General features: G+C 35.3%; 1 protein-coding gene across 2 annotated transcripts in view; it reads right to left on the bottom strand.

The window, feature by feature from the left end:
• Positions 1-27957, bottom strand: part of UBE3C (ubiquitin protein ligase E3C) — a 71898-nt gene that overhangs the window by 33741 nt on the left and 10200 nt on the right. The window contains exons 2-15 of one of the 2 annotated variants that reach the window (XM_053942939.1): positions 27493-27546; positions 24690-24764; positions 23895-24041; positions 23101-23216; positions 21516-21673; positions 19361-19514; positions 18355-18575; positions 17919-18073; positions 15915-16102; positions 8813-8899; positions 8007-8164; positions 7230-7462; positions 3378-3482; positions 2467-2554 (exon numbers count right to left, since the gene is read on the bottom strand). In XM_053942939.1, coding sequence (XP_053798914.1) covers positions 2467-2554; positions 3378-3482; positions 7230-7462; positions 8007-8164; positions 8813-8899; positions 15915-16102; positions 17919-18073; positions 18355-18575; positions 19361-19514; positions 21516-21673; positions 23101-23216; positions 23895-24041; positions 24690-24764; positions 27493-27546 — 1939 coding nt within the window. Of the gene's footprint in view, positions 1-2466; positions 2555-3377; positions 3483-7229; positions 7463-8006; positions 8165-8812; positions 8900-15914; positions 16103-17918; positions 18074-18354; positions 18576-19360; positions 19515-21515; positions 21674-23100; positions 23217-23894; positions 24042-24689; positions 24765-27492; positions 27547-27957 lie in introns of those variants that run through there. The other variant, XM_053942948.1, reaches the window with a different exon arrangement.

Here is a 27957-nt window from a genome sequence, read left to right as displayed (position 1 = left end):
CCACCTGACTTCAGTCTACAGATGTAACAACACCTACAGTTCCTTGATTGTTTCATTTTCCTGTTTAATAATCACCTCTGAAAAAAGATTCCAGAGTCTGGACACATAGAGTGTATTACCAAATACGTAAATGCTTCATGTCATTACCCTGTCTGCAAGTTTTTGATTACAGTTTCAAGGTTTTTTCTTTGGCTTCTACTCATGGTGACAAGCATCATCTGCAATCTTCTGGACCAAACACTTCAATGTCCTTTTTTGTTTGTTTTTTAAATCCTCAAAGCACTTTAAGTAGGGATATTTTAAGCACCAATTTAATAGGATATGACCCTAAGCATCACTAATCTTGATATATAATCATTGGGAGCAGGTTTCAACATTGCAAGCCTTTGGAATTTCTAATAAAATGCTGATTTGTGATTACCTTTAGTTTACTTAGTAAACATTTTTAATTAAAGTCAATGTATGAAGCCTATTAAGCTAACAGTTAAAATCATTTTAAATGAAAAGTGCATGTACAGCAAAGGTAAACTACTACATGACTTCGACAGTTCAATTATTTCAGTCAATTAGTCAATTTTATCTGCATTTCTCCATCACAGCTTCTTTCTTTAAAGAGAAATATGGGATGGAGTCATCAATACAGAGGGCATTTAGAACTCACAAGTCTGCTATTTAAGTAAATGAAAAAGCACAAATAAACATGACCATATGTGATTCAGCAGTACTTTCATGCTAATTGGTTTTAACCCATATGGAGTCAAGAGGGATTAAACAAGTCATGTGCACAAGGTTACCTGCTTGTTTTCACACATTCATGTTGACTGCACTTCCTTTTTAGCCTGACTGTGTATGAAAATGAGGTCTACATGAACACACTGTGCCATCTTTCCTCACCATCTTGCCTCCAACACACCTCTTGAGTTCATCAGCTAAACTTCAACTTTGACAGAGAATAGGAGATTCAAAAGTACCAAGTACTGTGAAAATTTTCAATGGGCCAGAAAGGAGAAATTCCTGTAGCCTGAATACAGGCACAGCCAGGAGAGCAGTGCTCAGTGTGCCAGCTCACCTGGAGCCAGCCAGGAAAAGGAGGGCACACAGCTGCTCACACCTGCACAGCACAGGCATTCCTTATCCCCCAACTGCCCACACCAGGAGAGGCATGAAATGGAGGGAACTGGGGCCATTTGGGGAAGGAAGACTTGGCAGAGAGCTTAAGGTAGTGTAGGTGTGAGGGCAAGGAGAGCAGGAGAACGTGGAAGTGATAAATTTGGAATAGGTTTGGCAGTGGAGAACATCCAGACAGAATAAACAGCTGTGGAGAGTCATGTAGGTCAGTGAACAAAACAAGGATTGCTGATGTGGAGAAGTGGTGACTTCCAAAGAAAGAAACTGGGAAAATATATAATCAATAATTCTCAGCAATACTTTAACTGAGCCAACTAGTTATTATATGGCAACTACACTAATAAGATAATCAAAATAAGCTTTTACCATCATAGCTACTCAAATAAAAATTATCACTATAAGTCTTTAGGTTTCAACCCTGGCCAAAGCTCTTAATTCTGTACAACTCTACAGCAGCATTCAAAGGCTACAGTCTCTCCATGATGTACTGGATCTGACTAAACTAACTCAAGCAGATTGCATCATCTTGAAAGAGAGTAAGGACTTCTGTAGATGAATAATTTTGCTGCTTAAAGGCCCCATTTTAAATTCATTATTAATTCTGCACAAGTGCCAGTGATTTAATGATTATTTTACCTGTTCACAGAGAGATAAAATTCTAGAACAGTGAAGCTGAAAAGGTATGAAGAGCTGGAAGAAACAGACTGTCTACATGAGAAAGTATATTGGAACAATCTAGTGTAAATTTACCCTGATTGCTAAGTTTGTCCCATTCTCTAATCATTCTCTGCAAGTTCCATAAAATCCTGATATTTTGAGTAATTCAGAGGTTTACATTTCTGCCTTATCTAATTAGACACAATATTTATAAACAGGAATTAATATTTACCATGCAAAGCCTGTTTGTTACAGTTTAATACATAACAAAAATGTTTCTTTATAGTACACAATAAAAGCAAAATCTCAATGCTTTACATCTTCTGCAACTGTATTAATTTTCTGTTCAATGCAACTGCCTTTTATACATATTAATACATTATTTTAAGACCACATAATTTCTCCACCTCATCATTTCCCTTCATCAATGCCAGTGGAAGCTTGGGCAAAGAAATTATTAAATTAAATAACATTACATATTATAAAGATATACACACATGCATACTAGAACACAATTTTTTAAAATATCTTAACCAAAAGTATGAAAGACTGTCTTGCTTTTGGTTAGCAAGATTTTACTACAAAATACTCTACTGAGTTCTAGAAAAGACAGATTCCTTTGCATAAGGCAATCTCTTATTTTGACTTAGCACAGCTGAAATTGCATGGACAGTGTCTTACCATCCAAAGTAGACTGCAGCGGTCCTATTCTCCCCATCCTCCTGACTCTCCAGACATGTCTGGCTGATGGCACATACAGCTGTGTGACCTCACAAATTAACAGGATTTGACAGTTAAACAGGACCTAATTACACATTACAATTTACTGCTGCATACTAAACACACAGAGTTGTCACATGCAGGAGTGTCTGAACACCTCAACATCTTCATTTCTGCTGGTCCCTCCTTACACTCTGCCTTACAGGAGAGATGCACAATTAACAACAGTACAATATCAATCCCCTGTATTTAAAAATACCACACAATGTTACATTCAGTTCTAGTATTTAGGACACTAGAGAAGCCAACTTTGAATTTTGAGATGTCAAATATTCTGTTTATTTTGTATTGAGCATGTGTCATGATTCAAAGGAATCCAGTCCACAGCAGGTATCAGCTTTTTCTTTTGCACACATATACACACTTTTTGAGATCAATGTCATTTTTTCAAAAGCCCTTAGAAAAATAAAGTCATTTCTACGTGAGGTAAGTACAGAAAATGATGCTTAATTTTCTTTTATTTTGGAAGAGAATTTTCCCTACCATACAGCAATTACTTGATTTAGCATTTTTACTATGAGAAGATGCAACTAAATGCTACCAGGTTTCCCATTCTCCTCTCCTATAAATGCCAATGATTTACACTCTTACACTGTAGGGCAAGTTCCCCTTTATGGATTGGAAATGTGCTTTAACATAGAAATTTCTTACCAGTTGCCAGACTCTTACATTAGAGAAAAGCAACATTATTTCAGGTTTTAAACCATATAATCTGTGCAACATCAACATCACTAATACTGTCAGGAATCAAACACTTTACCACTGAAAATATGGCACCTGTAAGGCTCCGTGGAAAAGGATATGACTCTTACCTTATCTGCTTTAATGTTTTCTTGTTCTGAGAGCCAGTGATTTGGTGGACAGAAATTTCTCCTTGTATCCCTAGATTTCAACATTTTCACTAAGTTTGTGATGACCTAGGTGTCAGAAACACATACATTCAGTATACATTTAGCACTGTGAATGAAATCACATAATTCACAAAGAAAAGGCTTGTTTTTAAAAAATCAGTTACATATAAAATTCTCACTTATTTTTAACTCACAAAAACTTGCTGTTAGACTTAAATACCTTAGAACGAAATTAAGTAATCATGGTTCACTTGCAAGACATCAAAAACCCTGGCTTATGAAAGTCTCAATCCAAAATCTAGGAACCAGGACTACATAGGATTTAGCAGTACTGCACACCTAAAGTGCTGCATGCCAGTTCAAGGAAGCCCAAACAAATCATTATCAACATTAAACTACTTATTTAAAGAAAATTACACCAAATCAAGTATACACACAATGTGTATTAGGTATGTATATAATGTTCTTTTATCATCCTAGCAAAATTGAGAGGCTGAGAAAAATTGTTCTCATGGTCACTAGGGTATCTTTGCAATTTTAGTGTTTTTCCTGGCAGTTTCCTCCAATACAGAAAAAAAAAAAGTGAGTAGAGAAACCAAGCTAACAAATTCTCCACCTCAAGCAGAACTGCCATACTCAGCTGCATGCCTTCTGTCCAAAGCTGAATCAAGTTCACCCACCACTACATAAAACATAATTAAGTGGAATCAATACAATAGTAAATTACTAGGCTAAAAAGACATTATCACTGCTACAATGAACAGCCATCTGTTTGGCAACTTCAAAGTACAGCACTTGAAAAATGAGTAAGAAAAAAGTGTACACTTTTCTGAAATAATCTTGTTAAAAGACAGTCTTAATAGACAGGTGTCAACAGTAACAAAGTTCAATGGGCCTTCTAAAGGATTCTGTGTCTAGATGCTACACAAAAGAGCTTTTAACATCTAGTCTTTAAGGTAATGTCTTCATTCAAGATAGAACAAAGAATGCTATTAAGTGAACTGTATGATTACATGTGAATTTTCATCACCTTTCCCTTATAAAATTTCCCTTATACATGAATCACTGAAGTTCTCTGCCTGTAAGTGAGGCAAACATTTTTAAAAACTAAAATAAAATCAGGAAAGACTATCTACATGAAGACCATGAAAATACAATATTTTACAAGCAACTAAAGAAACCTTAAAGGAAGCTGAATCAGATTAGGTGAAACTGCAGTTTCTCCTGCAGAATGCATGGGTACTGAGAACACTAACCCCGCTGCCACCCCAACTCAGTATTCCTTTGTAAAATTTTCCTAAGTATGTATTCCATGGAAAGGGAAGATGTACCACAATAAAACACATTAAAATGGGGGTTTCTTTCCAATAAACTGTCCAGTGCAAGCAATACTTAAAACTAAAATTCAGCAAAATTAAAAACTTGATTTCACAGGATTAACTCAAGATAGTGAAATAATTCTTTTGTTTAACAAAATGCATTTTCATATACTCATAACTTCAGATTTTCTATGGAATCTGTAACAGCTGACTATACTACTCATCATTCTACCAAGCCAAAAATGGGGGATTCTGTTGACTGAAGACATTTGCACAAGTCCATCTTACCAAAGACCTCCAATCTGTTAGCAAATATACACATCATTGTTAGCAGCCTCCCTGTTTCCAGATTTACCATTACCTTGCAGAAGTAAAGCCTATATTTGCATGTATGTATGTGTGTGTCTTTATATATGTGTATCATTTCATTCACTTCATATATATACATATGTATTTCACTAGACACCAGAGACATAGGAAATACACAAAAGAAGTGAGGAGTTAAAAGAAAAAAGAGCAATTAAAAGCACAGATGATAATGAAGTACTGTGTCTGTTTTTCCACCAGCACCTTGCAAAAGCTTTAGCAAAGAGAAATCCCATATATTTGATAGATATATTTGACATAGTGCAAAAGAAAGAAAAAGCATTTTCTACTTGAATTTATAATTAACTACTTTAGCTTTGTTTTAATGATTTGGAAGAAGGTACTGCTGCCTGCTTACTGGCAGGAAGCAATTTTGAAGCTGCTGTCAGGAAAGCCTCAGTGCTATACACAGGAGTCTTCTTGATGACATTTAACTTTAGCCACATTCAAATTTTATCTGTAACAACAAACATGCTTCTGAAGAAGTAAACAAGGAAAGCTTTGCTATTATCTTCTTTTTGGGGTAGAACTGGAGCCTTCCAGATACCCTCAAGACTTATATTTCCAAATCAGTTGATGGAAGACAACCCTGGCTCCTGAACATAGTAAGAGTTTTGACACCCAGTTTTGACAGTTCCACTACAAGTTTCATTTCAGACTGCCAAAGTGGGACAAAGTAACTCAGGACTTTGAGTGAATGACAGCAAAATATGATCAAATTCACCTGAAATCCACCAACTTACACAAAGATTGATTAAGCATAACAAACTAAAGCAAACAAAAAGAAGGAGGCATGATACGAACTGCACGCATAAAAATACCCCTGGTCTGACATCTTTCTCAGAAAAAATGACATATCAGGGGTTTCATTAGTGACCTTTAAATCAAAAGTTTATTTGGCAATTTAAAGACAAGTAATTAAATTACATTGTGAAAACATATATTAGATCAATCTGTGCAAATTACAGATTCAGTGGTGCATTAGGACTGTATTCAATGCAATCAAAACATTATCAGTTACTCTCACTGCTATTAATGCTTATGCTCATAAGTGAAATGTGTTGTAAAATCAGGCAGAATAGGCTGGATAGAGGCTACCTTAGACTTGTAGAATGAATAAGCATTCCTTAATTAGCCCATCAGGTTAAGTGCAAGCCTTAATGGGCCTTTCCTAAAGTCTAGCATGACATCTTTCTCCAAACATGGCCAAGAAGAAAGTTCCATTAGCAATATTAATACAAGCTTAGTTGATCATTTTCATTCAATTAACTTCTTTCAATTAAATAGATAGCTTGACAAAAGCAGTGATAAAAGACCTGAAGGGACAGCTGATGACTCGAACTGAACATTAGTGCGCGAGAGGTCGCCAGTATTAAACAGACTGTAAATCTAGCATTCAATTTGGAAAATGCATTTCTTCTGCTCCCACTTCTTTAATGAGCAATTTTAGCTGACTAGATGTGTTTGCTGCAGAATTTTCATGACAAGTCAAGCACTCCTTTTTTTCAGCAAGTTATATCAGGGTTTTTTTTTTCTGCTATTTTCAGCTTCTATTAACTCATGTCTTACCTAGGATGCCACAATAAAACCAGCAGAAAAACACAGGTAGATATCCAGAAAGAACATACATTAAATTCACATTTGCTAAGCCAGATTCACCCTCCCTTTAGTATTCCAGCAAACCCAAAATGAGGAATACCAACAGGTTTTAGGAGAATACCAAAAAAACCAATACAGCATGGTTCCAGTATAGTGAAGTCTCTAATACAGAAGTACCTGAGTAATCATTAGATTTTGTTAGAATTTCACACCTATACAAAGTTATGACAACATGCTTAAGCACCTTGATTAATGGGAGTCCAAGTTAAACCCCATGTTTTAGACAGTAATTGTTTTATAAACAAGACAAGCAAGAAAATCAAGAATTGACAGAAGAAAAAAAAATTTGTTACAGTTATCAGGATTTAGTTACTTGAAGTTTAGCATATATGCCAAACAGCAATCTTCCCAAATCCATATTCCTTGTTGCAATAGCAATAAAATTAGAGGAAAAAAAATCTAATTTCATATCTTCAGCAGAATCATGAAAATTTTATTCAGCTATGTTCTGAAAATTAACACAATTTACCTTGAACAACTGAATCCACCTTTTCTGTTCTGTCTGTATACATTGCTGCATTTCTGTGTTTTTTGTTACTCCAACACTTCGAAATGCTGCAATATATTCCTCACGAACCTCTGGTTTTGTTTCTGGGTAAGCCAACTTTATGATTCCTAGACATGCATCTCGAAGGCAGCGGGACAGTATTACAAGCTCTTCTAGTGTAAAAGGCATCATTGATGATTGTCTTTGACCTACAACTATATGAAACACAAGCTTAAGTTTCCTTAAATTACTTTTAAAAACCCTAATTACTTAATTCAACTTTAATATTCACACAAGTAATCTAGAGAAAAGAAACATCACCCAAAAAAAGAATGAGTAAACATTTAGAAATGAGATCAAATCCTGGGATTGTGTGTAGTCACAATTATTTTAATTACAATATCCCCTTGATCTCTTTTGTGATTCCTGCTATGTTAAATTTATACATTAAACTGCAGGTTCAGTAGAAGTTTGCTCTCTTCACTAACTCATTAAAAATTATCATGATTAAGAACTTCCATATCAGACCCTGTGTAAAGCTAGGGTTCCCAAGGTGCAGACCATTAATTTTTCTCTCTTTTTTCTAAGTGCAATCACCATAAAAGAGTCAGCTGACAGCTGAGTGCTCAGGGGACCATCAGCAAGCCAGGCCAGAAGATCCTTCCTCCCAGATGTCAGCAAATCATTGCCCAGGGAGCTCTCCAGCCTCACACAAAAACATTTTACAAAGCACTGCTATTTGGTACGCTCGAAACTCACCTTCTATTGGGTCACCAAAGAATTCATTATCATGAATAGAAATAAGTGAGTGACTAAACAAAGAGCTGAAAAGGTAGAAGAGAGGGATAATTCGGCTAGAGTCCTCTAAAGACATTGGAGAGCCTCTTGAAATCACTTGAAGGAGTGGCACCATAGACCTTAAAATACAAAATGCAGTGTAAAAGAGAGGATTAATAAAATACTCTATGACAGTACTACCTTCAGCTTTCTAGTTAAAGAATGTGGTAGTAGCTCCAACAGCAATATAACAATGGTGTTTTCAGTTAAAGAACTATTATTTCCAATTGTTGGAAAATAAGGTTACTCTTCACAAGTTTTTGTCACTGGTACTTCAGTGTCCCCATGACAAACTAACTTGGGCATTAACTAATACAGACTGCAGATACTTTAGAGACACAAAGCAAAGAGAATAATTTCTGCATGTCAGCACTGAACACATCTGTAGGGCCAGTGCCTCAGCTCCCAAGATGCTTCTGCTACCATCTATTTCTGGACTAGTCAGAGCATGTGAGATAAAACTCACACACTTGGCATGCACCACCTGGGGCTTCAGTGTTTGTTACACTGATGCTTGTAAGAACTACAAAGTATTAAATTCATTTTAAATAAGTTGTTTTTTTTTATCCTGTCCTGTTTCCAAGATTTTGCTCAGTTTTATGAAATCACAGGAGTTAAGTAACCATACCTCTAACTGCCCCATTCCATTTCTACTAGATATGCTTTATTTTAACAAGGAATCAGTTCTACTTTAACAAAGGATCCGTTCCAAATGGTACAATACATACCCTGTTATCATCCGTGTAGTCATTGAAGATATCAAATACCAAAGATGCCTCAGGAATCTGGCATTAAATGCTAAACTATAAAGAAGCCTGCAAGAAGAAGTTAAATTAATTGGGTTTTCCAAAATACTCAGAATTCACAAAACACAATGTTTCTATAAGAACTTTTCACTCGATAATTTCTTAGAAATTAACAATTTAAATTTAATTTTTCCACATGAAAGGTCTCATTCTGATCAAATGTGGTGAAAGCCCCAAAAACTGACAACCGAGCATATAAAACCTTATACCAAAAATAACAACTTTCATTATCTCAGCAACCAACCATACAATATAAACCCACATTTCGAGTCTTTCTCTGAATTCAACATATATTAATAAAAATAACATAACACTGAATGAATTATCTGGTACCTTTTAAATTCTAATATAGAAAATAACACCAAACTAGTTAATAGGTCACTTCTGTGGTTCCTCTGACAGTAACAAACATAGTAATTTTTTGCAAAAGGTAGATTAAGATACCTTAATTTATGTCAGAATTATAGCAATTTTACTGATATACTCAGCTTGGCAGAGAGAAAGAGAACATCAGTGGAACAATGTCAGGACTGCTACATGTACACTAACCCATCTGCAGACTGAAAATTGTTGATTGTTTGAAAATTTCTTACTAATTTGTAAAAGTAAATGTGTAATTTCACAAGCCAGTTATACACAGGACTGACTTAAATCACATTACTTCAGACATGATTACAGTATCAAAAACTTTTGTAGAAATGAGAAATAAAAAGCTTCCAGAAACTAAAAAGTCATCCCTAGCATATTTTCTTCCCCTTGTAGGAAACAACATATGAGACAAAATCATTTGGAACAATGTCTTCTAGGAATCAAACCAGATTTCACTGACTAAATAGTCATTTTTTCAGGTATCAAAGAACATTATTCAGTTAATTTTTCTAGATGCTACTTTCCTAGGTCTCCTAATTAGTATGAGGAAGTAAAACAAATACTGAGATAACATCTCTCAGTGGCCAATAGTTTTGCAACATCAAAATTCTCTGTGACCAGGCATAGAAGAGATAGGAGGCTGGGAAATGGGAGCAGGGAGGGGAGACTACCTGCTGCCAGAAAACGAAGTATTTATTGTGGACCAGGTGGAAATTAAAATTTACCAGATGGCAAAAGGAAAAGAAGCACACATTTCATTAAAGAAAAAAAGTAAAATATCAATAAAGGCTTAAAAACACTGGAGAATGGTTTAACTCCCACACAAGAACACCTACACACCCTCTTACAAACAGCCCTGAGTCCTGGCTGGCTGGCTGCTCCTCCTGCTGCCTTCCCACCAGCACAGTCTCAATGCTGGTCCCTTCCTCGGGCTCCCAGCTCACCTGCATCCCCCAGAGGCAGCTGCACACACAGGATCTGTGCTGGGATAAAGCAGCAGGAGGCAGGCAGAACTCCTCACTGAGCACAAAGGATCATTTCACAGGTAGGGGAGGTTTGGAAATAGACTAGGGCCATGCAGAAAAACAGGAAATGAAACAAGCAGCCTTGAGTTTGCAGTGTGCCTCTTTGTATTTTAAATGCATAGATCACTACGTTTAAAAAGAGTTGGGAGCTTCACTTATTTCAAAGAAATTGCACATTGGGAACATTACCAAGTCCAAGTCAAATTTGAAGCAACTGTAACTAATGCCAGTTTAAGATAAGTTTTGCTGTTACATTAAATTCTACTTTAACTATGTGGTTTTTTTGAAAAAAATCAACCTGAATTTGATACATGAGAATTCTATTCCCTTCTAAAGTCACATTATTTTAACATTTGGTGAAAATTATGCATTAACATGTAAGGATAGCCTTATCATACCTAGCTAATTTAGAATAAGGATTTGTATTTTAATGTTTAAATATCTGAATGATAGCTCAGATGTCTTGGTTTCCGAAATGAGAAATTTCCTCAGTGACCTTCAGTTTTCAGCCTCATATTTAAAATGAAAAGTAATTTGGCACCTTGCCTTCAGGTCTCATGCAGCTTCCAAGGAAAAACTTGTTAATTTCACAATCATCCCTGGAAATTATGTAACAGTTTGAGCAGAAATGAACAAACATTATGGACAATGAACCTATCATCATGTAATTCATTTTTTCATTCTAGCAATATTCAGCAGTAATGAAGGGGAAAAAAGGACAAACCGTAAGAGCTTACAATAATAACCTTTGCCTAAGTTTTAGCCATTTTTATTCCATATCCGTGATTCAGGCAGTCAATTGTAGCAACTGCTCTGTTTCATGGCTCAGTTCCAGAAATGCTAAATTAATTCAACTTTCACACTTCCCTTTCCTGAAAATCTGGTTAAGTACAAAAATGCACATTAGGTAGAAGATGGCACCAACAGCCTGTTTCATTAACATGAAATAACTGTAAATATAAAGCAAATTAATTCATCTGTTCTAAAGCTTCCATTCTAAAGTTTCTGTGCTGTGACCAGAAAACAAACACAGAACACAGCAAAATGAACACAGAATGGGCCATGTGTTAAAAGAGATTTGCATTGCTAGATTCACCTGAAATTTACTCCATTGCAAAAGTAAAGATGGCAGAAAAAAACAGCTATCCTCCCACTCCAAGTACAGAAATTGGCTTTTGAAGTTGAAAATGACAACTGTAACCAAAAAAATACAAAAAATAAACCTACCATAAAATGCAAGGATGACTTTGGAAAGTTGTACCTACACAAAATCAGCTGTAATAAAGTTTCGAAATTTTTGTTTTCACACTGACAAAAAAAGCACTGTGAAAAGCAAAAAACAACTAAGTAAAAAAAAAAAAACTTGGAGAATCAAAATAGGTCAAAATCTACCTTATCTGATCTTTTTCCTTGGCAGATAAAAGATGTTCATCTGTTTAAAAACAGCCTTTGCAGGCAGAGCTACAGTAAAATGACACAGTGAAAAAATTCCTGATAAACTGCAAAAGAGTATAGGGATGGCTTATACATCCTGAGGAAAAAGCCTTACAAATCCACAAAGTTTAGAGATCAGCTAATATAAAGCTTGGGTATCCATACAGTCTTGAACACTTTTTTGTTTAAAGAAAAAAAAAAACCCACAAAAAGAACTAGAAATAAAAAAAGATTACAGACATTTTGACTTTTATGTAAACCTTAAAATCTAACTCAGGGTTTCATTTTCAATATTTGCATTATTCTAAAAAAACCCAAACAGCTAAAGTTTAAATTCCTCATATCTGGAGGTTTTGCATTTTCTTGAAAATATCACTGAATGCCACCAACTTCTTTATTATGAGATCATTATACAAGTTTTATGTAATGGATTCATTAATAGATTTTCTGTAAAGTCCAATATTAAGATTTAGCTCAGTCTCTTGGAAGAAAGAAACACTTTTCTGCTACCAGAAAGGATAAACTTTTTTCAAGTGGAAAAACACACACTGCCTCAACCTCATGCTGTGATAGAGTTAAATTCACTTCAGTGATTCCTGTTAAGTATCAATTTTAATCATACCAAATTAAATTATCTGTTCCCAAAAGTAAGTACATAACGATCATTTATTTAGAACCTTGTTTCTCTCTCTAGGTATCTAATTGTCCACAAAGGCCACATGATTTATGTCTACTTGCCAGATTAGCATTTTGGGCACCTCTGGTTTAAAAAAAGTGTCAAATTCCTCCTGTGCAGTGAGACAGATTAAATGACCCATTAAGCTTAATTTAGCTGAGGCACCACTACAAGTTAATTAGTTAAAGGCAAGATTTTCAGTCTAGGTCATAAATTGGACTCAGTTTCCCACTGAGACCATTTAAGTTAATGAAGAGAATACAGCAGAATGAGAGGAGCTCATACAGCCTGCGACAGGTCACTGCTGCTGGGGCAGCAGATTCTGTCACCGCAGAACTGTGAGGTGTCACAGGTATGAGACAGCAGCACAGCCATTGGTAAATGAACTGTCCTGATCTTTAGGCTGCTTTATGCTTCTACCTCTGTTTGTACTGGACCACGAACATAAAGCAATGCTTAAAAAAAGAAGATTAAAACTGCATATGCAATGATTTTGGCTTTAAGAAAAACAGCAGTGTCAGAACGCTGCCTACGGAATGACCGCAACAGCCCCATGTAAAGCCTGGGTAGCTCAGCACACACATGAAGACATGCTGCTCAGATCACACCAGAGTGCCATTTGCCAAACAATGCTGAACCACAGGCCAAGATGAGCAGTCTCAGTCATTAAGCAGCAGTGAGGAACAGGGACTGTGGAGCTGTTAACCCAAGGTGAGCAAACCTGGGGCACTGGTCAGACAATGACAGCAACTGACATCCCAGCACCAGCACAGCTTCCACCAGCATTTAGCACTCAGCTGAAATAAAGATGAAGGCTAATTACACCCCAAAATACCTTTCAAAAACAGAACATCCTTATTTAAAGCATCAGTTTCATGAAAAAGTCTTGCAAGTCTCTATGTAAGAAATACAGTCCAAGACACAAGTTTTCTCTTTTTTTTTTTAGTAACTGTATCCAATAATATGTATCAACTTCATAGTGAAAAGATTAAAGCCACATCCTTTTTGAAAACAAGCAGAACTCCCAAATGGCTCCTTTACAATCAGGATTTTATTTTACACCTCTAATCCAGGTTACTGAACACAGGCTACAGGTTTTTTGGTATTTGTATTTTTTACTTTTTTTCTTGTATTGTGACCTTCTTCTTTAATTTGGCTTTATTGTCTATTTCCAGAATTATTTCAGAGTTCATCAAAATTCCTAATAATTAACCCAAAGCAATGTGTTTTTTCAGTTATCCACTTCTGGATCCCACCACCCTGTCTAGAGCATCAGAAAATAACTTTGCAGGCTTGCTCCTTTCAAAACTACGTTATACTGGTGGGCATCCTGTTTTGTCTTGGTCTCTGTTACAAAACCAAGGAAAATACTGAGTTGATTCAGCAACACCAATGTTCCTAACACCACACAATATCACCATCATCAGTCAAATTATAAAAGTACTGAGAAGCCTCAAAAAAAAAAAAAAAGCATTCAGCTTTAACAGAGTGACGCAAGTCTATATTCTGAAATTCTCATCTTTGTCCAAGAAGGAAAAAAAACCTCAGAACTATTAAAACAATACCGAGATATTTGTCATTTGCTCCCTGTGTTGACCTTAGCCCAATTTTCTTGTTATTGAAAAATTATTTTCAATCATTGCTGTATTTATCATCCCATTTTTCAGATTTGAAGCTTCTGTTTTTATCATTGTTTTATATCACAGATGTATACACTATTAAATAAACGAAGTCTTTTTAACAACTCCTCTTTTAAACCATTTGACCCAGTATGATTTCAAACACGAAATACAAGAGCACTATTAAGCTCTTAGAATGTATTAAAAATAATTTGAGATAATTTATTTTTGCATAACTATTTCTACATGGTTTTATTAAGTAGATATACTTCACTCTGGATATTAAGTAATTTAAAAGTTTCAAAGCAAGTGTAGCATTGTTCAAAAGACTATCATTAAATCTGATAAAAATATTTGGACATTTTAAAAAAATCACCAGACAAATACAAAAAGTGAAACTTAATGACAAAATGTCTTCTTTTAATTTTCTTTTTAAATTCCACAAATTAGCATCATCTGTCCTTCAAAAAACACTCAAAAATTATGTTTAGAATAGCTGCTCGGTAACCTAGGCCAGGTCTAAAATGCACTGAGAATAGGACAAAAGACTGACAGCTGCTGAAATTATGATCCCTGACAAACCCAGCACTTACAGCTGACTTCTAAGTCAGAACTAGTAATTAACTGTTTATTTTAATTTACCAAATATTTGTGTAAATTAAGTTCATTTTGACCACAAAAGTAATTACACTTGTATTAATGACAGAAATCTTAGTATCTACTACTCATTTCTAAAATTCAGCTATTCAAAAGTCACGATTTGTAAATTATTTTCTACTAGAAGATGCTGAGTAGAACTTTCATAACTCCTGAATTTATCCAATGTGTAAATAGCTTGTTATCACAAATAATTGCCAAGACCCAACAGAGCTTCTCAGAGGAAATAGATGCCATACTCATACAATTAAAGTTCGGTGACTTCTTTATTCATTAAACACCCTTTTCCACACATCTCACCAGCAAGCCTCCAGTCAAAGCAGTGATGCATTTAAGCTCAGTAATTACTATCCAAGGCAATGTACTACTTGCAACAATAAAGCTGGCACACTAATTCAACTGCTGCTATGATCTTCAGGTCTCACATCCTGCTCTAATGCAATTAGTCTACAAAGAACTAATTACCCTAATCGAGCAATCACAGTTTCACTGACATCTTACTTCCTCTAGCAGCTATAAACACCATTGGGCTAAGATAGCACCTAATTAGTTTTCTGTATCACTGTTTACAATGCAGTTTGAATTATGTTTACAACATTCCCTGAATACTTACTTTACTACCAGCAACTACATAGGTACTCAAAACTACTTGCACCAGAACAGTGTTAATACTTATGGGTCTCAGTCTGATAATAAAAAGGTTGAAAATCTTCTCCCATTGTTCTGACATTTGTGGTTTGCAATCTTTGTAAAAGAATACTGCACAAATGAACATGTCCTTTATTCTCCTCTCAGGTGCCAAACCCTCCCCAAACAACAGCGATTTTCAATAGTTAGGAATTATTTTGATTTGTAGCAATAGATTGTGGCATATATTAAAGAAGGGTGTGAACGAGTTGGTTTCAGTGCTCAGCTAGCCAGAGAAACTGGGGAATTAAGAGCACTGAATGTTTTAAAAACAAGGTAGTACAATTTCTACTAGAATGATACACTGCATAGGAGCAAGGGAACAGATAAAATGCTCAGAAGAATCTTGAGAGGGCATAGTGAATAGCAAGAAAAGTAAGAAACAATCCACTCTTTGGTTTGCCTGGAATTACTGTTTAAATTCTGAAATTCTACTTTATTTCAGCTAGATGTAAAAGAAAACACATAAAAACTCCACAAGGAATTTAAAACAAGTCTATCTAAGAAAACTAATTTTAGATATGCTACAGCTCAAGATGACTATTAGTTCTACTTGCCTGACTTTTGGCACCATCATTCGGTGTTGTACCATTAGTGTGTGGCAAATTGATGCCATCAGGGTAAAGACCTCTTCACTGGCTGAATCTCTCCAAACCATGTTCAGTAGCGTATTTGTCTGCTGTTTCGTGTCCAATTTCTTGAGGCACTCCTCAGTTATGTACTGGACTGATATTCTCCCATCACCCTACAAACACATCAAAGGAAAGTTTACTTTTAATTCTATTTAATGATATCCCCTTTTCAATTAAAAAATACTTCCAAATTTAACTAGAATTAAGTTTTCTTGTACAATAAATAAAACAGAAGCACATATATATATCCAAGTTTTAAAAATATTAGATTCAAGAGTCAACTTAAAGCCCCAGGCAGGTAAGTGTTGAGCTTTGGTATCCATCCTTCACTGAGGCCAGTGGAAATACTGCCTTTACTATAAGTATGCTCTGTAGCACTTGCATACAATTAGGCAAAATCTCTAACTGGCACGAAACGTGAATAATCATCTCTTCTCTGCTGATATCAGTCAGCACTGGACATGAAACCCAGAAACAGATGTTGACTCCAAATTCCTTTATAAGGAGTATTTTCACATTCACAATTCTTGTGTTAACAAATGACAACAAAGTTCAGGGTGGTCAGTACATGTCTGGGTAGTACCAGCAGTGTGTGAAGAGGAATGCTTTTTCTTGGCATGCAACTGAGTCCACCTTAACCTTTTCCTAATTTCCTCTTTACCGTGCCCCCAACTGAGCAAAGCTGTCAGGCTCATTGAAGGACACAAGTTAGCCAGTTATAAATTTTTAAGAAAGAGGGGTTCTCCACCCACTCACCTTTTTTTTTTTTCAATGGTAAGACAGGCATGCATGAAAATATAGAATACATACAAAAAAAAATCAGAGGAGAAACACACAAAAAACATATTGCAATAAAGAATATTATTTATATAAAGCCTCCTCAGAGTAGGTTTTTTTTCTAATTTACTAATTTATGAATTAGTGTAAATTATCTGTGAACAGAAATTACTGCTTTGTTTTGACCTAATCACTTCCTAAGCATCACCAATCTCTAAGCCACAAGTAGAATCTGCCAATATTTACATTGCACACAGTGTGTGTGCCTGGCAAAGAAAGTATTTTATTCACACTTCACTGGTAAAGATGTTGGTGTGACAGTAACATGCAGCATCTAAAAACACCCAAGTAAAATGCTGCAAGTAATCCCTGGCAGCATGGTTCTTCCTAAGTTTTTTTTTAATGGACTTTAAATATGGTGAAATTTCTCACTTTCTAGAAGGAAAGCATGCACACTATGTCCTTTGAAAGCATGCACACTATGTCCTGTGTCTTCTGAAAGATTACATAAAGGCCAGTAAGAAACTGCTGAATTTACATCTGTCCAACTTTGGTTAGTCAGAGCCTTTATATGAGTAGCAGGATGCTAAAGTCAGCACAGATTTATTCTATTTATAAATTTAAACTGTAGTGAAGAAGTTCTATGTATAACAGTGTCTCTATGTATTATTACAGAAAGCAGGTGTTGGTTTCCCTTTGAGGGCTTTTGAGTTAGTGGGTATCTACTGATCTATTCTACAGGATAAAGACTGTAGTTATTTCTGTGAGAAAATAATTGAAAACACTAAGTTGGAGTATCAGTCTATTTCATGGTATCTCAACATCATTGTGGACCTACAGAATACAGAGAGTAAGAAAATCTCTGTAAAAGACAAATGTAAAAAGGCAATTTTAAGCCTTTTTTAAAATAAAAGCTTTGTACTTTCACAGAAACATTATCTATAGTTTCGGAACTATTATTATAGTAGGGAGTTTGCTTTAATGTAAACAATCAGTTCCATTTGCTTGCAGGAACAGTCATCAATTTTTATGAAGCAAACAGGCTCCCTTCTACACCTATAGAAAAATACTGGACTTAGAGTGACCATGTTTTTGCCTATCTTTGCTCCTGCTGCACCACAAATCCATTCACAGGAATTCTGCACTGCTTACTGGTGTAGCTGTCATTTTACTGATCTCTTCATCCTCATCTTCAGAATCACTGTTTGCATCTTGACAATTTGTACCAGCAGCAGACACAGGCAGCTGAGAGAGAAAAGTCTGGAGTACCCTCAAATACACAAGAAGTCCTTCCTCTGAAAGGGATCCTAGAGCACATACATAGAAACCAAACATCATCAGTGAGATCATAATGTGCTACAAAAAATATTTTACCAGAAATACCTGACCAAAACAAGTTATACCAAATCTTACCAAACTAGTGCACTTTTATAATGAAAAGGGTAAGAATAGGTAACAGAACAGATCTCTCCAACACTTTTATCCACAAACTGTCCTTTTTACTTGGCAATGAACCACGTTGAGGAAATATGTAACATATTAATGTTAACATGAAGAAACCAATGAATTGTCCACTCAGCTTGCTCACCCAAATATGTTTCTCCAACTGTTAACACAAAGTAGAAAAGCCATGGGGCTTGATCACTTCTTCTCGAACATCCACTTTCTGCTAATAATAGTGCATTCAGAAAGAGTTCATAAGGGAAAATGGTCTGCACATCAGCAAGCGCTGGAATGATGAAATGGAATATCTGATCTGTAAAAGGTGCTGCCAGAAACTCCTCTGTGAAGGCTGCAAAAATCTGCTGCCTGAAAGGAAGAAAAATTGTTGCTATAGAAAATACAGGCAAAATTTCCCACAATTATACCAATGGAATAATAGATCATTTTGCAAGTATGAACACATCCATCAAGAGGACTGCAAAGATGTGCTCCATTAATTCCATCCTAGTACATCAGATTTCTCAAAAATTAACTTCTTATACTAAATCCTCTTCCTAATGATCTTACATGCAATTTTATCCTTTAAACTTTTCATGAACTGGAAGAAAACTATTCTGAAATTAAATACATTTTTATAATATTGAAGAAAAAAAATACATATTAAAAAAAAACCCTTTTACACAAAATCCTATTGTAACAAAAACACGACTGTATGTGATACAACCTGAATTCATGTTCCCTCTGTCTACATACCTGACTCTTTCTGCTTGTAAGCTGCCTTAGTAATTTCTCTCCATAAACCTCAGCTCATCTGTCACAAAGTTCTTTTGAACTCTAAAATTCTTTTCATCTACCCTTAGCTGCATCTCTGCTCTCATCTAAATTTTCCACACCCTCATTCCTGTGTACTGATACCTGCTATTCTCTGTGCTCTGTTTATTGCAGCATTCAGCATTTTATTGCCTTTTTCTTAAAAACACCTGAAACCACTGAAATTGTTTCAGTGATGTACAGTGCTACCAAAAAAATCCTTACTGTACAAATAAATCAATGAACTGCACTGAAAGAATGTCTGAACACTAGACAACAACAAACTGCACCTCTGTCTATAGCAAATGAGTACACAAATGTTTCATATTATCTTTATTTACCTTGCACCTTCAGGACAGGAGCTATATGTAAAGTGCAATGGCTTCAGAACATTCTCCAGAAGTATTTTTGCAATAGGAACACGAGAAACATCAGAATACTCAATACTCGAGGGAAGCTTATTGTTAATTAACAAATAAAGCGACTTGTAGTAGCCTGCAAGTAAAAAAAAAATCACTTTAAAACACAGCATTATTTTTCTTCTTTTCTATATTAAACAATACAAATTAAGCTGAAAAATACTTTCTAATTCATTACATGAAGCTTGACTTAGGAAGACATTTTACAATAGTCCAAGTCACATTCACATAATTAGCAGCAATCTCTTTGGAAACATCACATTATAAAATCATTCAGAGGTAACCATATTCAGAATCAGTTTGATTTTGGAAGATCAATCAGCTCTTGCTGATGAAGTGAATACTTTGATTTTTAAAATAATGACTTATGACAAAGATGTTCCCTTCCCTTTGAGTGACTCTAGTCACGTTGTCCTTTCACTCTTCCAGAAATGAAGAATTTTCTACTCTATTCCAAAACATGACTGCATCATACAGGCAAGAGGCCTGCTGGCATAATGTCCCAGTTCTGTGATCACCTTGCCTCATCAGGCTGAAGAATACAATCACTATTTCCAGAGCAGGGCTCTCTCAGACAGTAATAAAATGTATTATCACCCATGCCATAAAGACACGTATAGAGAGTAATTTATTTTTGTCTCACTGAAGTACAAACGGAACCACGTGATTTCATTCTTCTTAAACCAACTTCCTTCATGCTCAATGAACTCCCAAACTAAGACACAAGTTCCACAATTACAGGAACACTGTAAATGCATAAACAGTGTCACATCACTGAGAGTCCATTCTAAGAACCCTTCTCAGGGACCACCTAACTTGCCACAGTGGAAGTCTCCATAAAGGAATGACTTAGCAATGCTGACCAGACACACATGGAAGGCAAATTATATCCAAAAACATACACTAATGAAAACTGGTAACAGATTCTTTACAAGTTCAGCATCAAAACTTATTAGGAGGCAGAACGTTTGCAGTTGCACAAAACCATTTTTTTTTTCATTATAAGTAACCAGAGAGATAAATTTTAGTAAAAAATTTATGATTCTATAATCTCAAACTGCCATGTATCAGTTGTGAGGACAGAATATTATACTGAAAATAAATACATGCATATTTATTATATAAAAACCAATGTGACAAAGTTTTTGTTATGCCAAGGCAAGTAAAATAAATGTGCTACATTAAGAGTAATTTTTTTCCTCATAGTGACTTCAACATACAAACCTTAGTAACAGGATTAGGTAGTCAAGTCCATTGAATGTACTGTAAATATTATATAGAAATTTCCAATAACCAATGATTGGAAGATGCTCTTTCTGCATTTTACACCAAAGAGGCTGGATCCAAGAGATTTATTTCAAAACATTTTTGTCTTCCCTCATGATCCACAAGTTTTGCAAACTCAAGCCACCATATCAAAAAGGCAAAATAATTTATTTATTTTGGACATTCCCAGAATAATAAAGTTTCTTTGCAACTAAACATCATTTTGGTGCTAACTAACCAATTCATTTAACTTTTGGTATGTTTGCACAGGTGTCACTGACTGCAGTTTAGCAAACAGTTTTGCTGATGATGGTAGGAGAGAAATAAAAGCCAGGCTACCACCTCTGCTAAGGTGTCTGAGTGCTGGCAAAATGAAAAGCTAATGCCAATCTAGAATAATAATGAATATTAACATTTACAGAGAACAGTACTGCAATAAAATGACCAACTTTTACACAACTGAAGCTTAGATCTGCCACAGTGTGTGTGTCCACATAAGAGTATTAAACATCTACTGGAATAAAACTTTTGTTAGGCAGTATCCACCTACTCTCAAAAGCTGTGCTACAGCTCTGTAGAAATAACTTAGTAGAATATTCAATTTATAAAGAGAATTTCCAAAGAAATCAAGCAGCAATTTCTCAAGCCATGACCTCATTACAAGGACAATATCCACCTAATGCACAGGTTAGTGTATGCAGCACTTTATTCATCGTGTCTGTGGTAAAGACAAAAATTCGATTAAACAATATGGGCTTCAGGTGTTCAATTTTTGATTATTTCCCAGAACTTCTGGTTCCTAGCTACTCACCTTTTTGAACCATGTAGTGCAAAATTTGTTCAATTAATGATGTCACATAGCTGACATCTTGTAAAACAGGCAAATACGTATTCTCAGATGAAAATACCTCAAGCATTCTCATAGGAAGTGCAACATTCAGACTGTCATCATTGCAATTTTGCAGTAGCCTATAAATGAAATGAAAATTATTTAACAAGAGATTTCTCATATTTCACCACACATTCACCTTAAAGTAACTTATTTCTATCTACTTGGTTTCCAGGCGCTCTCAGTGGTTTAGTTACATCTTTTTGATGGCATCTTTATAATAACTCCTGATTTTAGGGTATATACGAATATGGCATTCTACCTTTAAATCCTACTAAATTCTTGCTCTGTGTGATTTGAAAATTTGGAGGTCTACTGCATAAATTGGAAGAGAAGCAAAGAATAATACATGTTTTACCAACATGTACTACTAACCATATTACAAATGAAGCCATGAAAGCCCCAGAGCAACACGAGCTGGGAACAGGTGTTAGGGAACATCGTGTGCGTAACTAACACAGTATGTCTTTGATTACAGACTCAAATATTAAAAATACAACCATTCCCACCTTTTAACAAGTTGCTTATGTAACAGCTACCAGTAACCACAGAACTTATGATGATTAAGAGCCTGTTTAGAATTCAAAGTATTTTTTAGTGCGAGATGTATATGGACTGACTTGTCCTAACAGTGTGTTTTCTTCACCATCCATATTAAGACCTGCATTTACAAAAACACAATTTCCACTGTAGTGAAAATGTGCAATTCCATACAGTGACACCACATCTGTGTCCCACTGCACATGGACTTTAAAGCCCAGCACCCAAGTCTTCTTTAGAATCTGGTGTCACTGTTTCTCATACATACACTCTACACACTTATAAGAGCACAAGCTTTAGTGACCTAAATGAAACAATTTTCTAAAAAACAAGTATTTTAAAGCTCTGCAGAGTGTAACTAGTCCCTATTTTGATAAGGACAAATATATTGTTTTCTAATAATAGAATAACAATAGCTTCTAGATATTCAAGTCACCTTAACAGATTTACCTTCCTGTGACCCTCCCACTACAAACAATAAATTTAATGCTGAAGCCAATAATGTAACTGCTCAATGTGCCTTCAGTTCAAAATAAAGTGTGAGGAAAGCCATATTCAGTTATATTAGTTTTGAAACAACATCTATCCAAAGCATATCTTTGGAACATTAGTCTACTTCAGATAATAACATCTAAACACTATCAGTTCCCAAGGAAACCTGGTTTCCACAAATGCTGTCAATGATATCACTATAAAAAACAGGTAAGAACTACTCAGGCCTATCCTAGGAGAACATCCCTTAGCACATTTGAACTTGAAAGTCAACAGAACTTAAGAACATTTGATTGTTCTACATGGGAACAGGTATCCTATGCTATGGCCAACACATATATAATAATATAAACAGTCTTCTACATAAAATTAATGTACATTTAATACTTCACTTGCTACAAAAAGAAACAAAAAAGTGCCTAACATAATTTCTGAATGCTTTTTACATAGTAACACGTAGAAAAAAAGAAGTTACCTGCAACACAGCCCCAACAGTCTTTTTATTTGGAATAAGCAAGTAAGTCTGTCTGGACTATCCAATTGCTTAACAAACTGAGAACTCTGTTTAATTAAATTCTGACACATCCATACCTGCAACAAGATATGCCCAAGTTTACAGTTTTTAATGACAAGTTCCATCATCTATGACAACTCAGACAATAATATTTCAATGCTGTTACGGATACCTTTGGAAGACTTACAAAACACAAACTCAGACTGATTCATGTTCAGTTGAGAAAAAAAAAATTGTTATTCATTATAAACTCCACGATCATTAAGTACTAAACTTTTAAAGTTAAGACTGAGTTACACCATCTGGTAATTTTTTGTTTTTAACAAGCCATAATTCTTCAATGTCCATTATTAACAGCCACTATGAATCACACTCTCTCATACATTTGGGAAGCTGGCAGTGACTTTGCAATTGATATGCCAGCAACACTGAACAGTGCGGAAAAAAAAAGCCACCCAAACACCTTGGGAATGACCATGGGGCTAAGCAGAAATACAGTTTAAAAATTAAAATCGTAATAGAAGTATAGTATTTTTAAAAACTTACTGTGAATAATACACATAGGATTTTTCAAGGCTTCATTTCACATATTATGTATGTGTGTGGGCACATGCACTTGTAAAATCTAATTTTAAGTTATTGTGACTAAATGAAAACCAGCAGAGTGCAGTGAAAAGTGCACTTTGAAGTGAAACACTACTTTAAAAGTGCATGAAGTGCAAGTATTACAGATCAAAGTATGTAACAGTACTTACCAAACGCTTTGAATCCTCATTCTGTCTATAGAAAAAGAGTAACTGGCGAACCAGAAGAGTCAAATTCGCTCCATTAGCAGTGGAAAAGGTTCCTCCAGACTGAGCCAAATTAGCACAACGATCAAATTCACTTCTTTGGATAGAGTACTTAAAAACAAAACATGCATCAATACATAAATAACGGTTATGATTTAAAACAGAGCAAAATTTCAGCTTCCCATCCAGTGAGGTTGCAAAGCAGTAAAACAGATACAACACATATTTGTTCAGAGATCAAAACATACACACGATATCACAGTTGAAGCCATAACTCCATTCTGTAATTCAGAAGCTACAGTTGCAACAAATCTGTTGCTTATCAAGCATTATCACATCAAACATTTTAGTCCAGTTTACTCAAATTAACGAATTTAAACAAACTATTTCTTAGGAGAATCTATCCAACAGCAACTTAGAACAACTTTTTGACTCAAACTACCACCTTAACAATACTGTAAAAAAAAAAAAAAAAGCTTCACTGGTGTGTGAAAGCTCTTACTACCTAATGCTTTTTATCCAATTTATCAACTAAAAAAAACATTGCAGGATCCCTCAGGTCCAGTCACACCCATGCTTTGCAGAACACATATCTGTTTATTAAAATATTGAGTTTGAAATGAAAATGCCAAGAGCGAAAAGAACTTCCACTTTCTCAAATACTCAAAACGATTTTTCAATTACATTATTTATTACAAGAAAGTCTCATTTTCAGCAGAACTATTTAGCATCTTTCTAATTAAATAATCAGGTACTGACTTGATGTTTTCTGTCTCTGTACCCTCTTACAAATGACTGGATTATTATTGCATTTTTCAGCCTCCGCCTTTCTTCCTGTAAAACAAAGCAAGAAAACTGAAATCAACACCATAGGACTGACTCTAATTTCTACCATTTTATTAAATAAATTTGTATTCAATATGGCCTTTTAATGAAAATTAAACAGTAAACATTAGTCAAATAAATTATTTTAATGTCTGTACCTAATAAACATAAATCAGTAAGAATGCTTTTTATGTTTTTAAATGCAAATTTACCATTAAATATTGCAAAATAATCTTCAATACTCAGTATGTAATACTCAGTAAGTATGTAACACTACAGAAATCAACATAAATATTTTATTACTTTGCATCACTTTATTGTTAATGCATTTTATTAGACAAAGTCTTAATATTATGTTGAAAAATGTTGAAGGATTCATCAAATTCAATTACATCATTCCTCTTTCTGCATAAAGCAGCAAACACTGACAAGCCACTTATTTGTTTTCATTCAAATAATATAAAAGTATTATGATGCTGGCACAGTTTAGATGTGGGGAAAACAATAAAAAAAAAAATTTGTTATTTGGAGACAGTACCTCTGTCAAAAGGAAAATGAGGCTTAAAGCTCATTGTGGCCCAGAAGCAAAATATATAAATAAATAAAAATTCTTAGTCTCTTTTCCAAACCAGACATACCTAGTGAATCCTTTTATGACATCTTCCCCAAAAAGTGGAAATAGTAGCAAAAATCACCCCTTTACAATGGCTCTAAGCAACTGAAAGCCAGTTTGCTTGAGATGCTATGGAAAGAGCTCTTGGAGGGTTCCCTGACAACACCCTGGGCATATCCCATTACAATAAATATCTATGGGAAGTGGCTACTGTAATTATATTTCTAACAACGTCCATATGGTTTCTTAGGGAATAAAAGGAGGGGAAATAAAGAGTTGTTCATGAACCTAGAGCTACAAAGCAGTGGATGAAGGAAAAGTACAACGATCAAGAAGCCTGCTTTAAAAAGAGAAATTTTAACCTAATCAATACTTAAACTATATTGAACCTATAATTGTGAGGGTCACCAGACAAAACAAAACACCAAAATGTTTTCATAAATTTCATTCAAATACTTTTGGAAAGTTCACATAAACTTTCAAGTCCCAAAACCTTGATTTCCAATTTACTGTTCTATAAAGACACATTCAATTTAAAAGCACGAGCTGAACTGACCAGAGAGAACACCAGACAAAACTGCTATTCAAGGCCTATTTTATTTTTCTTGGAAAACCCTGGTTCTTAAAGCAACTTCTCTGAATAAGCAGATTCTTGAAGACAAACTGCCTCTAAATCATTGACCAAAATCCAAATTTTGGTAGGCCAAAGGGTATTTCTCTTTCCAAAATATTGACAGTAAAAGTGCAATCAGGAGAGTTTCAGAGCTGCAGTGTCTCTTCATAACCACAACGTAAGGCACAACTAAAACACAGATAACTTCTCTTCCTCTCTAGGTTCTGGTTTTATCTCAGGACACATAATTGTCAATTAGAGACTCCTAACTGCAAAGGTTTTAAGTCTGAGGTCACTGCTAAGATTCTGCTACAGGCCGTTTTTAAAAGCCATAGCTGATTTTATTCTCAGAGGAGTCATTCATTTTGTGAAAATGTGCTCCATGCCACAGCAGATCACTGTGTGCACATGTGTACCTGCATTGGGATGAGTGTGTGGCTCTGCACAAGCTTTGCAAAGAACAGAGACAAGCAACTGACTCGGTTTATGAACCACAAAGAAGAATTTTTACATATGTTACTAAGAACTCATTCACCATAAAGCTGATTCATAGCATGGAATTCTGAACTAATAATGGGTGAAATCCTGGTACTTTCCTACTTGAACTTAGTCCATAACTACACATCCATGTTGAAGAGAAAGAAAAGAACTAACTGTCCACAGAAACTGCAGAACTTGAGCTTAATCTAGCACAGGTCAAATGCACCTTCAAGGGCCAAAGAGCTGTTTTCTTCATGAGCACGAAACCTGCATAGTTACATTTTTTAATCAGTATTTAACACCAATATTTTTTTTTTTACTTATATGGGAGGGGTGGGGGAAAAATGACAAAATTAACATACTGACTCAAATTCCATACTACTAAATTTTGGGTTCTTCATTTCAGTGCCTATTCCTCCTTTGCATTATTCCAGCCTGAATTTTCCAGAGCAGTAAGCTCCCATCATAAACCAGTATTAAGGTTACTTAAAGAATCACAACTCAGCTTCTCACTGGTCCTTCATCAAAAGGTGATTTCAAAGCACTTGAGCTTTCTTGAATTCTTTACAAAGAATTCAAGAATCATTGTTCTGATTTTACCTTCACAGAACGTAGGTACACACTGGGGAACTGAAGTACTAAAGGTCAGCCAAGAAACCATAGCAGAACCAGGAACAGAAGAAAGTTTGCTGAGACTAACCCATAGTAAGAGATTATGGTAAAATTTGCAATTTACTAGCCAAATCCTTAGCTTTTCTCAAAAAATACTAGATCCAATAAACACCAAAATAAAAGGGAACTTTCCCTATGCACCTAGTGCATGCTTATCTTCTTTTGAGATGAAAAGCACTTCTAAGGAACAGCTTAAAGCACTCACATTTTTTTTGCCAATTAAAGCATACTTTAAGAACTTGCAAATTGAAAGAAAACATTGCTGAACTAAATATAACTGCAGCAGAAGTACTTTGCACTATAAATGGAACACCAAAGGGAAATCCAGTGGGCAGGCAAACGCTTACAGGCTACTTTACCTCTCGTTTTCTCCTTTCTTCCTGAGTTCGATGAAGGAGAGAAGCCTTTTCTTCCTGCAAGACACAAATAAAGATACTATTGCATTTTCATTCAAACAGACTTCAACTGTGTTCAGGATATTTAATGCAGACTTCAGGGATAGCTCAAAATGCATAGCACATAAAACACAGAGAAAAGTAGGTGTTAACCATTTTCTGAACTCACGAATACATGGCATGCAGCCCTCCCAAAAGAATAGAGATGGAGAGAAGTTATGTCCCTATGAAAAGGGACCAACAAAGAGCAGCAAACTGTACTGATCCCTGTCCATATTTGTGCTCTCAGCATCCCAATTACCCTGGCAAACATATCTCATTTACAAATGGCAGAGCTGGAGCACAATAAGGTCCCAGTCCCACCAGATCATACCAGAAGTCTGAGTGTTTTCCTTGCCTGGAGGGTACATAAATCCCTGGCCCAGGTGC

The sequence above is a fragment of the Vidua chalybeata genome, chromosome 1 (genome assembly GCF_026979565.1).
Source record: "Vidua chalybeata isolate OUT-0048 chromosome 1, bVidCha1 merged haplotype, whole genome shotgun sequence".
Lineage (NCBI taxonomy): Eukaryota > Metazoa > Chordata > Aves > Passeriformes > Viduidae > Vidua > Vidua chalybeata.
This window is presented reverse-complemented; position numbering and strand designations above follow the sequence as displayed.